At 41.7% G+C, this 16,318-nt stretch overlaps 1 protein-coding gene across 1 annotated transcript; it reads right to left on the reverse strand.

Moving 5' to 3' along the window:
• Positions 1 to 2,493: 2,493 nt before the first annotated feature.
• Positions 2,494 to 15,297, reverse strand: AKIRIN1 (akirin 1). Its single transcript, XM_083173597.1, has 5 exons — positions 14,709 to 15,297; positions 12,116 to 12,253; positions 11,036 to 11,167; positions 7,326 to 7,397; positions 2,494 to 3,834 (listed from the first exon to the last, which is right to left on the reverse strand). Exons 1-5 carry the CDS (start codon positions 14,908 to 14,910, stop codon positions 3,824 to 3,826), a joined length of 555 nt encoding a protein of 184 aa, XP_083029723.1. The 5' UTR covers positions 14,911 to 15,297; the 3' UTR covers positions 2,494 to 3,823.
• Positions 15,298 to 16,318: the final 1,021 nt, after the last annotated feature.

A 16,318-nucleotide genomic window follows, 5' to 3' on the forward strand; every position in this document is an offset into this window, starting at 1 on the left:
GATTTCCTGCCACCCAACACTCCATTCCTAATTCTTAGTGCTAAGCTTTTCCTTAGTAGCAATACTGTGTGCCAAAAGCAGTGGCAGCCCCTATCCAGAAATGGAAAGTGACCTGCACCAAACCCTGTGCCAGCCTCAGAGACCTTGCACACCTGTGTAAATGTACTATATAGTCTGGTACATACATTACTTTTCACCCAGTTTGCGACCAAATCAGCATCCTGCAAGAAGAGTACAATCTGATCTATTCTGGTACTCCCTTGATTTTTGCATCGATCAGAAGGTTGTCCAGATATTGCCATATCATTAACTGGAGCACACACTCTTTTTTTAGATAGATATTGCTCAGAAGGGCCATTCTAAGCAATATCTTTATAAAAAAAAAAAAAAAAATGTTTAGTATGTATAGTTCTTTAACCTTTCTAAAACCCCCAAAGCCAAATTCATACAAACATTATTTTACACCCTGACTAGCATGCAAATCATCCTTGAAAACCAACCTACTCCAACTTTTCTAAAAGGAACACTGTAATAAATGACCTTTAGAAACTGGGCACAAAGTGTTGAGACTTCTTGCACTCTTTCACTAGACCAGTGGTTCCCAAACTGTGTGCCGTGGCACCCTGGCTAGCCACAGTGCACTTGCAGGGGTGCCTTGGGTTGGTGGTCAAGAACCAATTCAAATTATCTATGGTCAATGTAATAGGCAAAACAGGTGCTTGTGGCTTCCAATCATAAATATATGGACACACAGAGGTAAATCCTGTCCCCTCACCACACAACTCCCCTAGACACAGAAATGGAAAACCATGAAAAAATAACCAAACTAATGTAACTTTCAAAGAAGGATCCGTAAAAATCCCAGCAGTCGGGATTGCAACAGTCAATAGACAGACCCTGAAGGTAAGTACTGATGTTTGGGCTAGGATTAAGCTACAAGGAAAGTGTGTTTGGGTTAGACTACAGTATGTGGGGGTTAGTATATGTAGCACTGAAATTCCTAACATCCCATACTTTACTGACAATGCTCTTTAGCAGAGCTCAAACTTGGAAACCCCCTCCTATATTGAATTTAGGCTGCAGTTACCAAATAGAACACTCCCTGCTTATTTTACCATCTCCATTATTATGCAAGATGTTAAAACAAAATTCTTATGGTCCAGCAAGTGCAAACCAGGGGTGAATTAAACTGGGTATGTTGGACACAGGTGTACAAGATATGAAATAGAAGAGGCTTTATGCCAGATGTATAATTCAGTTATTTTACCATCAAATCGTTTAAGCAGCAAATTCTGTTTAGGTACTTTTGTGCTGGGCTCAGATTGCAGCAGAAATGTTGTGGTGTATTCAGTGTGTCAAGATATTTCCACAGTATAAAATATCAGCAAACACCTAATCAATGTGTCCGTTCCCGACTGCATTGAAGCCGGTCAGATGAGACTTCCTAAAAAGTCGAAATCCGCATGGTCCATAAGGATTGTTGAATCCACAGTCATTTAATACACATGTATTTCAACAAACCACGTGTATTCGTACTGTCAGGAAGCTTCCGACAGTCAGAACATTGAACACCAATGGTCAAATAGACGACGGACTGGCCGTGATTCTGCCGGAAACATTCCAATGAAACATTCTTTGGTTTGTTTTCGGGTTTTCTTTTTTTAATCAATGTCTAATGAAACATTGATACTACTGCTTACATATATAGTAGGTCCTTTAGTATATTGATGAGCAAGACAAATTGGGAAACAGCTCTTCTACAGTGTAACTGTCAAGCTGTTAAAAGTTCACATGGAACAATATTATACTGCAAGTTTAGAGTTTACAAAAACCCAATTGTTAAATAGTGATCGTTAGACTAATTGTGTACCTGGTATATTGCTTTTGGTCTTAGCCTAAGATATAAGATTTTTCAATGACTTTAGATAGAGATTACTTTTTGGGGATACAATTAATTAGATTTGTATGAAAGAATATGAGGCTGTGATCAAATAGTTAAAGTTTATATATGTCAACATGTAAAAAATTCGGACAAGTTTTCCCTTGAATTTCTCCAGCAGCTCCCCGGGAGTCCACTAATTCGGGCACTTGGATGTGCCTTTTTTTTTTTTTACATGCAATAAACTGCATGTAAATGGACTCACAGGGAGGTTCAAGGGAAATCAGATAGAAATTATATGCACTGCTTTTTAGCACCTGCAATGTATCATGATAAACCTCTGACTAGGCCCACCGGACTGTGCCTCGGATGGATTCAGATGTTACACATGCGATATGGCCTTATCCATGTAATCGGGTGGAAACAGGCCAAGTCACCCCTAGTGTAGGGGGGCCTTAACTCTCTGTGCACAGGTTACATTTACCCCACCTGCAGTGCACATGGTTTTGCCAATTAAAAAGATTTTGCTTTTGAGTTCCTTACTGAATAACCCCCAAACGCAGTTAACAGTTTAGTAAATCCTTTACTGAAGAAAACAGACTTCAAAGTCTCTATAAATTGCATTTATGCATTTAATGTGGTCAGAATTTTACATTAACATTTTAACCTACTTTTGAACATGCAACTGTAGATTTAAAGAATATATACAAGTGTAACTAGCAAAGTATGATGTAACATTAACTTTAAACAATTTTTTTTTAAAATGTATGTTCAGTTCAGGAAAAACCCCTTTCAGACCCAGGTAACCTATATACCTCCAGCAACCAATACACTCGCTTTCAGCATAATGGGTGTTTTCGGTAAAGTACTCCGCTTTGCCAAAAGACCTGGACGATGATCTGTGTAGCAAGCAACCCCCATTCTGATTCTAAAAATCCTACTGTACACCATATGGAAATAAGTTCAGGGGAGACCACCACAATGTCATTTACAACTGTTCTAGAAACATGCAAGCTCTGTTCGTTAATAGGCACAGAAGGAAAGTACAGCCATTTGTTCAGGCTTACCGTTTAATTAAAGCAATAAAATCACTTCTCAATCAGAACTGCTCATAAAGAGAAATTCAACCCATTTTGCTTTATTTCAACTAAATTTAAAATGACACTAGAGGCACAATATTATATAAAGTTTGTGTGACTTCTTTCACACCCTTCCTATGATGAAGGATAAGGATTAGTTTATGTACAGTCTGACAACCACATAGTATATTTTCATGCCAAAAAAAAATTTAAACAATGCACTCATCAGTTTCCCAGTAGATATTTTACTACAAAGTCCATAAACAATGTTGTCTCTGTAGCATACAAAATATCCCAAAGAATAACCAAACATTTCGTAATAATCATGTTGGGATTGTGTGGTTATGTATACAGCAATGAGGTTATAATCACTACTCACTAAATATGCCACAATTATAGCCTGTATTGTCCTTTGTAGGCCGATAATTCCCCCCAATATAACTAAGAAATCATAGAAGAAAACAAAGTTCTTGCAACTTAGCTGTAGTGCATCAAACAAAGGCAAATAAATTCTCAATTAGAGGGGGGTGAAAAAAAAAAAAAAATGAATCACTCCATGGAAATAAAATTGTCCTCTGGTCTAATGCTGGGCACAAGACCGTGTGAAGATGGTAAAAAAAGCCATAAAAAAAAAAAAAAATACAATCTGTCAGATTAGTCCTTTTAATAGGATGATTCAGAATGATAACAAATGTCTGTATATAGAGGACAGAAAAAATAAATGTGAAGGCAGCCAGCAATGACATTAAAATTCTCGGTAGATGTCACAACGTGGAATTTTTTTTAATAATGTGGCATCTCACTGGTGGCAAACGGTGTGGAGCAGCTGTAAGAGTCAAAACTGGTACCCAGTTGGCAAAAAGTTTCAAGAGACATCTGTAAAGAAAGAAAATGGAATTTAAAATTAAAAAAAAAAAAGGAGTGGATTTTTGTCAAATAAGCAAATATCAAAACTAGTACTTTGCTACGTTGGAGAACATAATTCTTCACAAATTAAGAAAATTACAGTTAGTGTGAAAAACAAAAGCAAACCAATTGAACAGCAATACAGAACGAAATAGCCTAATTCATCCATGAATGCACACCCCCTTGGAAAAGCCCCGCTTGGTCTCCACAAGGTTCACCACCTTTGTCTATCCCCAATGCCTGCTCACTCCGCTTATCTGCATTCAGGCCATCCGCTGGACAGACCTGTACCCCCAGACATAAGGTTGAGGTCAAATTCATTAACAAAATTAACCTGTACTGTAGCAAAACTCTTTTTAAGATTTAGAAGTTTACATTTTTATATTAGAACATACTTTCCAATAGAAAAAAGGAAGATCAATAGAAAAGAGATGGAGAAAAGCAGTGCCCACAAATGTACCTCCTAACGTCACATATACTACAGCAATACAAACCGAATTATTCCACAGATCTGACAGGTATTACCTATGTAAAGTCACATAAGTCTCCCGCTCATGGCTCAAGTACCTGGTAGGAGGGGTGCCGCTGCTTCCTGCTGCTGCACCAGCACTGACCCGGCGAGAAGGGCCCCGGCCAAATTCTTCCACTTTGGGGAAGCAGGTAAAGTGGAGAGAACTTGCGTGCGATGCCCAGACCCCGCCTTCTGATCTCATAGGTTGGGGCCTAAGAGCCGGTGACCAACACACTCATGTTCTTTGTTATGGAAGTCGAGTTACACACACGCCATTTTAGGATAGTATGGCCGCCATTTTGGTTCGCAGAGTTGCGCAAATAAAGTTTCCATACCCGAGTATGCGTGGCAAAGTGGACCAGAAGAGTAGCCATACTATCACACATAAATTCATAAATACATACTGACCCTAAGTAAAATATAGTTAAAGGTTTAGAACGCCACACATAGCTTAGTTAGCCCTGCATACATCTATCTGTATCGTGTTTAGTACCGTTCCGTTCAGCTCATTATGCGAAGTATTCCGGTCATTGCGAATATATCGCAATGTACATTGCCCGAGAGATATGGACATAATCCATATTCCAGAGACAGTTTCTGTTGTAAGTAGTTAACAAAGGAAACTAGCTCAAACCGGTTCTTATCCTTGCTGACGCCGAAACCACCAAACAAAGGACTCTTAAAGTTCACTCCCCTGCACCTGGTCAGACCAGGTACAGCGTCTAACCTCCAATCACAGTGGACCGGACATATGATCTCTGACCAATGAGAATGGCCTTTGACCTCCCCCTTCTGACCCTATAAGATAGGCGACCCAGAGCAGCCAAACTCTCTTCGGCACATCTACTTTCCCTGGACCTTCCTACCGGACTATAGTTCATTCCTGAACGATAGTGAGCTCTGACCGGACTGCGCTTCGCATATTTGATGAGACGGGTAAACGGTTGCATTAACGGTATTTATCCTTATTGTATTGATTGGCTGATTGTGTCTTGTATCTGTTTTCTCTCCCCTTAGCAGAGTCTGTTTAGTATTCATTGTTAGTATATTGTATCACCTGTTATACCTGTTTATTCTTATTTCTGTAACCCCCTTCTGTCCATTAGGGACTTAAATACAAACCTTTTACGGAGTTCTAATCTCCTTATTCCTATTCAGTGGTCGTGTCTGTTTATTCGCATAATAGCGATAAGGTATATTGCGGACACAGTCCGATAAGGTATATTCGCAGATTAGAGACAAAGTACTGCGAAGGAATCTCTGAATAAGGTATTGGTTCTTGGTATACATAATACAATAAAAGGTACGCTACGCTGCGCTACGCTTTGTTCGCACGTAGCTAGGTATAAAGGGTACGTTGGTTGCGGACTTATTACGTAACCAACGCTTTTCACTTATCGTCACTCTGGTTATATTTTAATCACCATTAACATTGTTGAGTATTAAGACTCGTGGCATGCATAGGTGTTCTGCTATAGCGCTCATGCAGTGGTGGGCAGGGTACCTGGTGATCACATTTTATCCAGCCATTCCATTGTCTTCTACAGGCACTGACAGGTCCTGGTTGCTGCTTGTCTGACTGCTGTACCCAATCACGCAATGAAAAGATCCTTCCAGTCAAGGTTGCCCCTTCTGCTCTCAAGGCTGATATTAGGTAGCGTCAGCATTGGCACGTTGCCCCCAGTACATCTCTGGGCATGAAACTCCTGGCATCAAGCAAGGAACCCATAGTAATGAGCATGCAGGGTAAGCGGCACTTATGTGCCATAAAGGGGTATATGTAATGGCCATTACAGTGTGTGTCATAACATGTAATGGGCATTATGGCATGTGGTATAATATGTAATTGGTGTGTGACGTGTAATAGGCATTACCGTGTCAATTTATGGCGCACACTGTCCCTAGATTAAGTTTGTCTGGCTCCTGCACTTTCATCCTGGCTCTTCTATTTTGACAAAATTTGTCAAGCCCTGACATAGGGGTTATTCAGACCAGAAACTTGTGCAAATTCGCAATCCTATTAATTATAGGGCTGTGCATGCAAATGCACAAGTGTGAGGCTAAACAGTGGCAAAAACCATCACAACCCCATAGCAGTTTGACTGACAGGAAGCCAGCATTTGGGGGTGGTAACCTACCATTTTCTGGAAATTCAGAGAAACTGCAGGCGTGCCCAGGCATTTTCAGGGAGGGTGTGTGAAGTCAGCTATGGCCTTAATGGATAAAGAACGGCACAAAAACATCCTCCAGAAGCAGCTTCTACCAACCATCAAGGAACAGTGTGGTGATGAACAATACATTTTCCAGAATAATGGACCACCTTGCCATAAGGTAAAATTGATAACTAAATGCCTTGGGGAACAAACATCAACATTTTGGGTCGATTACCAGAAAACCCCTATTGAGAACTTGTGATCAATACTCAAAAGTGGACAAAATTCTTTGATTTGATTAGGCAGGAATGGACAGCCATTAGTCAGTATGTGGGCAAGAAGTGGATTGACAGCATGACAGGGCGTATTACAGATGTCTTGAATAGAAGGGTCAACCCTGCAAATATTGACTCTTTGCACAATGACTCCTGGTACCACCTAAGAAGGATTTTGGCAGAAAGAGTGAACTAGAATAAGGCCCACTATGTATAGCATTCGTAATGCAGAAAAAAAAAAATCTCTGCTACAATTTTTTTTTTTTTATCACAGGTCACTGAGAATCTGCATAATTCTAAACAGTCCAGAAGAACCTCACTCCCTATCGCAGTGCTGTGTAGGAGGAAGGACTGTACCGCTGTCTATTAGAACAAGCAGGGGAGACCAGCATCTCTAGACTCCCGCCCTCCACAAAACCCATGATGTGCTGCTCCCCAAGAAGGGATAGCCCTTTGTTTGTCCCAACCTACAAATCTGTCAGACATTGTGGAATTTGAATTTATTTGATAAAATTCACTTACAGCTTGTAGGTCTTGCCCCATACCGCCGCATAATCTGATCATGTGTAAATTTCACAAACGATTCATATTGTTCTAGGTAAACAAAGAATGTAAAAAGAAAAATGTTAGTCTCAAATCTCTACGAAAAATAAAATACTGTAATCATGCCATCTACATCTATCCTTTTTGTACAAATCTCTTAATATTGCAAGAATGAGGACTCATTTTTCTGTTCATCGGTCACTAAGCTATTCAAGTAGAAGCCCACTGGCTTGTGCTTAAGCCATAGATTCCAGATTATATGTCCAGAGCTATGGCTTAAAGCTCTTGTGGTAAGGGCAGAAAGCCTTACTTACCTTGGATAGCTGTTCAAACTTTAGGAGTGAAGGGCAGCTTGCAGACTTACAGCTGGCTGTAATTGATTAGCTACAGTAATTGCTGTTACCAATGCAATTTCAATCTATCCCTTATCATCTCAGCAGTTTTGACAAAAACAAAGTGGTCAATGGGCTTATCTTTACATATCAATGATTCAACATTGTTGAAAACCAACAACATTGCATAATACTAATGACCCATAACCATCGAGTCCCCTTTGTACATGGTTGTAACTTTAGCACAATGTAGAAAAAAAAAAAATAAAAAAAAATAGGTTTGACAATATAATTATTTCCAACAACTAATTTACTCGGATGTTAGTCTTAAGTTGTTATAGCATTGCTTTAAACTCCTACCTTCCACATGCAAACTGTTGCAACTTTCTATATATAGCCTGTCCCTTTTGTTCCTTGACAACTGGCTTGTCAAGGCACTGCCTGCCTAACAAAAAAAAAAAAAAAAAAGAATACGCTGGGGAGTGAGGAGTGAGTGCCGGGTGGGGGCAGGGTGTACATGTGGGATGAGTCGGGGTCACCCAGCCGCACTGATGGAGGGATGAGAAGGTGGCTTACGGCACTTACCTGAGGTTAGATTGTGGTGGCTGCAGCAGTGTACACAGTAGGAAAGAGTCTCCTGACAGGGAAATACTGTTGCATAGTAGGGAGCTATGAGTAAGGAGGGAGGCGGAGAGATGGGATGGTGCTATAAGTGACTTTTACATGGAAAGGGTGAAAGCTTGCGGGGGGGGGGGGGGGGGGGGTCTAGGACAGTGCTGCATAGTAGAGTTATAGGGCTGGGGTGCACAGCCAGATTAAGGTGGGCCCCCCCCCTCTCTGAAAGAGCCTCCTCGAGGCGCAGATTGAATCTGTCAGAAATCTTATCGATGGCACTGCTCCCCACCACTGTCAGACAGCCGTCACAGCCAGAAGCGCAGGCTGGTTTCTGCGATATGGGAGTGCCTGGCGCACAGGCTGCAGGGAAGGTGACAGGACCCATGTTGCCCTGCCGCCTGCCAGGCCATCTTCCTGCCACCCACATGGCCATCACCTTCCCATTGACTGCTGCTCGCCCTGGCCACTGCCTTGCCACCCCCACCGGCTGCCGCCCACCTGCTGTCTAGAATAGAATATTTGCAGGTTTGTGGATTTTTAGGCTTTATATTTTATTATGGGTAATCGTGAGGTGTAGCTGGGGACAGAGAGGTGCAGGTATGACGGGACGGAGAGGTGCAGGGACAAAGATGCAAGGGTGGAGACATTGATAAGTGTGTAGGTGCAATAGATCGCTATCGCCTGTTAATTAAAATCCACCATGCTGGATATTAAATCTGTTCTTTCATCCTAATAGAAACTACCAACCTCACTATAAAATTTATTATTGTATTTTATTTGCATGTGACATTTTCACACAGGCCAGCTAGTTACTCATTGTAATTATTTTGGCTTAAGGGTGCCTTGAAAAAGTCATGTAGACCCAAAGGGTGCCTTGGCCTTAAAAAAGTTTGGGAACCACTGAATTAGGGGACAAACAATGGGGGAAGATTAAAGTTTCTTAGGGCACCCAATGTAAAGAGCATCCATCAAAGTAATTTAATTGTTACAAAAATAGGTTAAATGAGAAGTTGTCCAGTACCCATAGAAAAAAAAAAGGGGGGGGGGGAAGAGAGAAACACTCTAAATTACAAATTTATTCTATACAAAAAAATAAATTGTATCAAAAACAAAGACTCTGCCCTGGGATACCTCCATGGAAGAGACCAATGAAGGTGTACATCTTTTTACAACTGCTGCGCTGCTTGAACACAGGCAGGTACTACCACTGTAAAAAACAACAATCGGGCGCGATAATACTATATATACACTCCACTACTCAGTCTTTATGCCAATTTGCATTGGTTATGTATAATATATTATGGCTGCTCCCAAAGGCAATTCTGGAGATTGCCACTTAGAGATAAAAAAAATTGGATTTTAGAGAGGAAAATTAAATTCACTTAGTGTATATATATCTACATATACAGTATAACGCAGAAGAGAGCGCCACACACCTGAACAATTATCTCAAAAGATTAGTATAAAAATTGAAAAAACAATGAAAATACATATAAAATCACAATATCTCAATAAAGGTAATCCCGATTAGGGATGCAATAAAGGCATTAGCCAATAATTCATAGATTACTGATAAACCCAGCTCTGAGATGGTATTCCTGCATAGAGAATAATATGAAATAATTTAATTGACAAGTAAAGAGTCAGTCAATGTTGGTTCTGTATAGATCAGGAAAAATATAGAGCCAATTGGATGGATGATCTCTTAAGGCTCTTTAAAAGCTTTTTTTTTTTTTTTATAAAAAAGAAAGATGTGCACATCCAAATAATGCGGAGAAACGCATCAAGGATCCCCAATTGATACTTTTAAACCCATCTCCTGCCTGCTGAGACCCTTTGGTATTCCAGGAGACTGCGCACCAAAAGGACGAGACCTTTCCCCTTTTCAAGCGGCAAAAAGCCGATTCAAAAGCCTGCTCACTTGGGAAGCCGGACATTGAAGACCTGTCCATCAACAGAGGTCAGTGAGGGTGCTCCCCGCCACGCTAATAACATCAACGGCTCGCTGAGCTCAGCTGGAGCCAGGCGGGTAGAAGCAAGCCCACACAGAAGGCTACCGCAGGGATTGCACTAAATTGTTTTCAACACCTAAGAGGTATTGGTCCCATCGTACACACTAGCGCAAATTATTCTCCTGAGAACCCCTTGTAATCCAAGGAACTGTTTAACGCATTATTTGGATGTGCACATCTTTCTTTTTTTATAAAAAAAAAAAAAAGCTTTTAAAGAGCCTTAAGAGATCATCCATCCAATTGGCTCTATATTTTTCCTGATCTATACAGAACCAACATTGACTGACTCTTTACTTGTCAATTAAATTATTTCATATTATTCTCTATGCAGGAATACCATCTCAGAGCTGGGTTTATCAGTAATCTATGAATTATTGGCTAATGCCTTTATTGCATCCCTAATCGGGATTACCTTTATTGAGATATTGTGATTTTATATGTATTTTCATTGTTTTTTCAATTTTTATACTAATCTTTTGAGATAATTGTTCAGGTGTGTGGCGCTCTCTTCTGAGTTATATGTATATATACACAAAGCGAATTGATTTTCCGCTCTAAAATCCAATTTTTTTATAGGTACTACCACTTCCTGAGCACTGCAGAAGTTACCAATGAGCAGTGTGCAATGTAGATGGCAAGGCGACATATGTAGTTAAAAGAAAACCACATAATATGAAAAAGTACAATAAGGTTGAGCAGATAACAGCCAATTGATCAAACAAGGACTGACCTTCTAGTTTTGTGTTGAGAATTTGTTCATATTCTTCCCTTATCTTGTCCTCATGGTCCTTCAAAAGACGTTCACACAAAATTCCTACTTGTCTTAAGCTGAAAGATGGCTGGTCTTTCTTCACCACTGACCCTGAACAGAAAGGCATTGATTTTACATGCAAAGAAAGCCTTACATCATTTTTATAGGCCAGTAAGAGATGCGCCATGCTGCTACAGACCTTTTTTGTCAGATTCCGATGGATTGGGCTAATATATTGGGTGAAAACTGGCAAAATCAGACCTGTTTGACATTCTAATCTGTGTTACCATGCATATTGTATCCAGTAAGACCTGTAGTGCACCACTGGCACAATTGCAGTCTGCAGAGCATGGATGCGCCATGCAGTAGAGGTGATCTTCGCGCTCTTTGCCCCAGAGACCCATACAATCCTCCTTCCACTGCTTGAGAGGATGCGGTACCGGTGGGCGGCCAGAATATTTCAAAACTCCTATTTAAATGGATGGGTGGCTGCTGATTGGTTGAGAGAGTTCAGGCAATCAGGCGCCTATTCATTTGAACAGGAGTTTTGAAATCTCCTGCCTGCCCACCACTGCTGCAGCCTGTTCCCTGCCAGTCCTTTTAAATGCGATAAATTACATAAAAAAATAAAATGCGAAATCAGATGTAGTCCAACCGGGGAGCTGCCGGAGAAATTAAATCAGGTCCGACTTATGTAAGTGGACCTTTACCGAATTCACAAGTTCAGACACTTCCCAGCCTTTAAATGTTCTGAAGAGCCACTTCATTAGAGCCTACTTGCTCCAATCTCCATTTTGAGTCGCACTTGCTTTTTCACATTGTTAACACAGAACCAACTTATTATGCACTATGAAGAGCTTTACAGAAAATCTTTAATTATTCCCACCAGTCCCTTCAATTGCAAGCATTCCCAGCAGGGCTTTCCCTGATCTTTGTTTTCACATCTGCATTTATTCTGCCTACATTGTATGTCCCTGTTGTATGTATAAATCATTATCCCCTCTGTACATGTACACGGTGTATAACCTGTATGTGATTTTACTGCAGTTCTTGCATTACCTGGAGAGGAAGGCGCTGTGAGAGATGAACTGCCTTGAACATCACTTGAATGCCCAGTTTCACTTTGGTTAAAAGCTTCTAGCTGCCTTCGTCTCTGATAACGTGTATACTCCTGTCTCAGGTTCTGAAATATTTGTTCTAAATGGAAGGATACAAAAATACATAAAATAGAGGCTACAATAGCTTTAATCAATCTTGATGTATACGCATCGATGTACTATATAAATGCCCCCCCCCCCCCCCCCTTAGGGGTTTATTTACTAGATGGTGTTCTATAGAAAATGGGATGTAGTTCACAGCAACCAATTAGAATTGACTTATTTAGCACTTTCTAGAAGATAAATAGAATCTGATTGGCTGCTATGGGCAACATCCCATATTCTCACTTCTTAGTAAATAAACTTTCTTAAATGGAACCACTCCTTCAAGAAAGCAAAAAAGACCAAATAAACAGATGAAAAGAGCAATATCAATTTTTATTGTCTTGACAAATTCACACTAAAGGCCAATACACACTGGGTGATTTTGAGCTCAAAAGCCGCTCAGTGTGTACGGCACAGCGATGAGCCACGATGCACGTTCCCATAGTCGCTGGCCGCTGCCGATCTGCTTGTATTACCATGGGTGGACTGCTTTCCATAGCGTCCTGCTATGGAAAACCATCCACCTTCAGGGGGAAAAATTATATATATATATATATATATATATATATATATATATATATATATATATATATATATATATATATATATATATATATATATATATACACACACACACACACACACACATCGAGTGTGTATGCACCTTAAGGTGTACTTGTCCTACAGTTTCCAAATATTGCCCATGGCAACCAATCAGAAATCAGTCTATAATTTCTCTACTGCATTCTAGAACATGACAGAATCTGCTAAGTTTCTATGGGCAACAACACCTCTTCATTTTTAGAAAATGTTGTGAGTCCAATATTCAAACTGTACCATTGAAAACAGACAAAAACTAAAAAAGGCACAACAAATGTGTACTTACCAGGTCTGAAATGCAGGACCATTCATTAATGCAAACAGTACTGCCAATTATGACAGACCATCTTGGTAGTTCCATAAGCCTACATTTAAAAGGCATGTTACAGGCAAATTGTAACCAATCAAAAAAAAAAAAAAATCCTTTGTTGCTTTTGTATGCTACATAATGTTCCTGATAAGTACTAGGACATTTTCAGAAGCAGAGTTGGCGGATTGTAGTTCTAAAGCGTATACATTTTATTGTGTAACAAACATCCTATAAAACATATTCAACATGGTCAGTGTAAAGATAAACAGCTGACATGCCACTAGCGCTAGAGGATACTAACCCTCTTCTCCTTTACCCTCCATTCACTAAATGTATTACTGGGGACATCAAGGGGGGTAATATAAAGAAGAATGAACACCATTAGCATTTTAAAGAGCAAGGAACAACTAGGCCTGTGGACAAAAAACCAAAGGCGACAATGCACTTCATTTATAAATGACTGCTTTTGCACATTAATGCAGAGCTGAACAAATATGTTAAATTCTGGATAAAACTACAGACCAGAAAATGTGGATCCAATGCCATAAACAAGATACAGTGTGCAGAAAAGATTTTTTTTTTTTTGGGACATTGTTTATCTGCCTCTTGGGATTTGTCCAGCCAAAGCATTAAGTGGCAACTATTTATACAAGATAAAATGTTTTAAGCAAAGACTTAAACCAGGCCTCATGGTTCTCACGTAAATTTTCTGAGAATATTCAGAGGTGGAACCAAAGTGATCTAAAAGCACTGTGAAAGTGGTATGAGGCAGCAAACAGGATTTAAAATAAATAGCAAAAGGTGTCAGACAACACCACCAGCTGACGCATCAACCAAAATTGCCACCTTCTGTAAGCAGGAGCTAATACAAAAGATACGGCTGTAAAAACATGTTGTACCTCCATTTATGAGAATGCATCAGCACTGATCCTGCGGAGGCCACAGAAAATCCTTAGCATGTAATGAAAAGCTGTCACTTGTCTAGAGGGACGGAGCTCCAGACAATAACCACACAATGTAGAGGATGGCGAGAGAAAGCATATAATCAGCCAGCAGTGTCAGACACACACCAACATCTGCTATACAAATATAACACAGCAAAAACTAAGGAAACACTATAAACATGCCAAGTCTCTGAACACCAGCAAATGCACACCTAGCTATGAGTGCAGATGGCACTGTGCCCAGGACACACACACAATATACATACATCATTGTGCCCAGCACATACACTCACTAAAATATATATATATATATATATATATATATACACACACACACACACATACATATATTGTACACACACACACACAAAAATACTCACACATTCACCTTTGCATACAGATGGGGTGACGAGCTTAGCAATACTGCAAGTCACATGAACCCATCACCACACACACACACACACACACACACACACACACACACACAATGTAAGCTATGAGCCGGGAGACGTATGACCCAATGCTGCTAGCAGCAATATACCTACCACAATATGAATGTCATAGGCTGAATGCTAAGGGCAGGTCAATGTACGTACCCGGTGTAAGCCTCCGGTCACCACCGAGCTGGGGCAGTGGGGATTGCTGGCCTGGTTGACTCTCTTGCCTTAACCCGCATCTCTGGGGGGAGGGGGTGGCCGGGGAGCCCGGCAGTGGGGTGCACCGACGGCGCTTAGGAGACTGAGGGTTGAGCAAGGCCTCAAACTCCATTGAGCGCTTTAGCGTCGCCCCGCAGGCCATGGTCGCCCTTAGCAATCTTAATGAGAGAGAGAGAAGAAGCGTTGCTGCGAGACCCGAGTGTGGCCGTGGAGAGGGTTGCAATGGCGATGACACAGCTAGCAAGACGCTTCTACCACAGCTGCTTCCTCTCCAGTAAACTCACACTACAGCAATGGCGACTCCTCTCCGGCAACCAGCCAACTGCCGCGATTGTGACGTCACGTAGGAGGACCGCACCACTGTGCCGGTGGGGGTGGGGTGCAATTGGGCAGTGTCTCGCTTTTACTTATTTAGAGTTGGGTTTCGAATCAAATATTTATAATATTCGCACACATGCTACACAGGGGGAATTGCTAGAACTTGGTAAGGATTGCCAAGTGAAGATGTTAGCCCCTATTGTCTTCTAGTGTTGGCATATTCCCATACATAAGCTAATAGCCAGTGCCAGAGGTCAGAGAGAGAGAGTTTGCTGCTGGGGTCGGGGAGGCTACACTGGACAGCAGGGAGGCGGCATCCAGTGTGTGGGCGTGGCTGCTGCTACTACAGTGACTAGTTTTATTTAGATAGTGGGCGGCGAAACAATGGCTCCTTCGGTGGCTTGGACCTGCAGATACTTGTATGGGTCCAGTGGCTCCGAGTCCTACCCCCCATTAAAAAATGTCACTCCCAAAATGGCCACCACCTCAGAGTTGACAATTATTAAGAATGCTAGAGGTAGCCTCCTAATTTATAGTTTCCCCACTGCAGAGTTCCTATGGTTCTACTCAGTGGTCGAAGTGGAAATTTTAAAGTGGGGGAAAGTGAAGGATGGCGCACACGCTCCAGGAAAAGGGGCATGGCCACTTTAAAGGGGGGCATGGTCACTTTAAAGGGGGCGTGGTCCTGTGTAGTGTGCCACGCCATATACCTCTTATTTACAATATGCAACACAATAGTAGACCCCCCCTTATACTTGCCCCTTAAATATTATGTGACAGCGTGGCCTGGACACCAATAGAGTAGGCAGCAGATCCTTTGTGCTCCCTCTAAAAATCCACCAAGGATCATGACGCCTGCGACGTGTGTGAGATATCCCGCTCACCGTTCTGCACCACTGCTGCTCGTTTTCCGTGGCTGCGTGTCTGCGGGGTTGGAGGTTGGAGAGACCATGGCCTACATCCACGCCGAGCTCTGGGCAGTGCTGCTGATCTCCTGTGCCCCTGAGGTATTGCTGCGACGCTGACGCTGCCCCTCCGGGAGTTGCAGCGGGTGGGAGAGACGGGTGCCGAACAGAGAGCGGAGAGAGTGGGAAGCGCTCCCGTCAGGGAAGCGTTCCCGTCAGGGTAGCGTTGCTACTGGGCCATGCAGGGAGTGCCGGCACCATCTTGTCCGCGTGACTCCGGGGCTGTGGCATTTGCGGCACAGGTCTCCTGCACCCAGCTGAGGCTGC

This window comes from Crinia signifera, chromosome 2, assembly GCF_055691185.1.
Source record: "Crinia signifera chromosome 2, ASM5569118v1, whole genome shotgun sequence".
Classification (NCBI taxonomy): domain Eukaryota; kingdom Metazoa; phylum Chordata; class Amphibia; order Anura; family Myobatrachidae; genus Crinia; species Crinia signifera.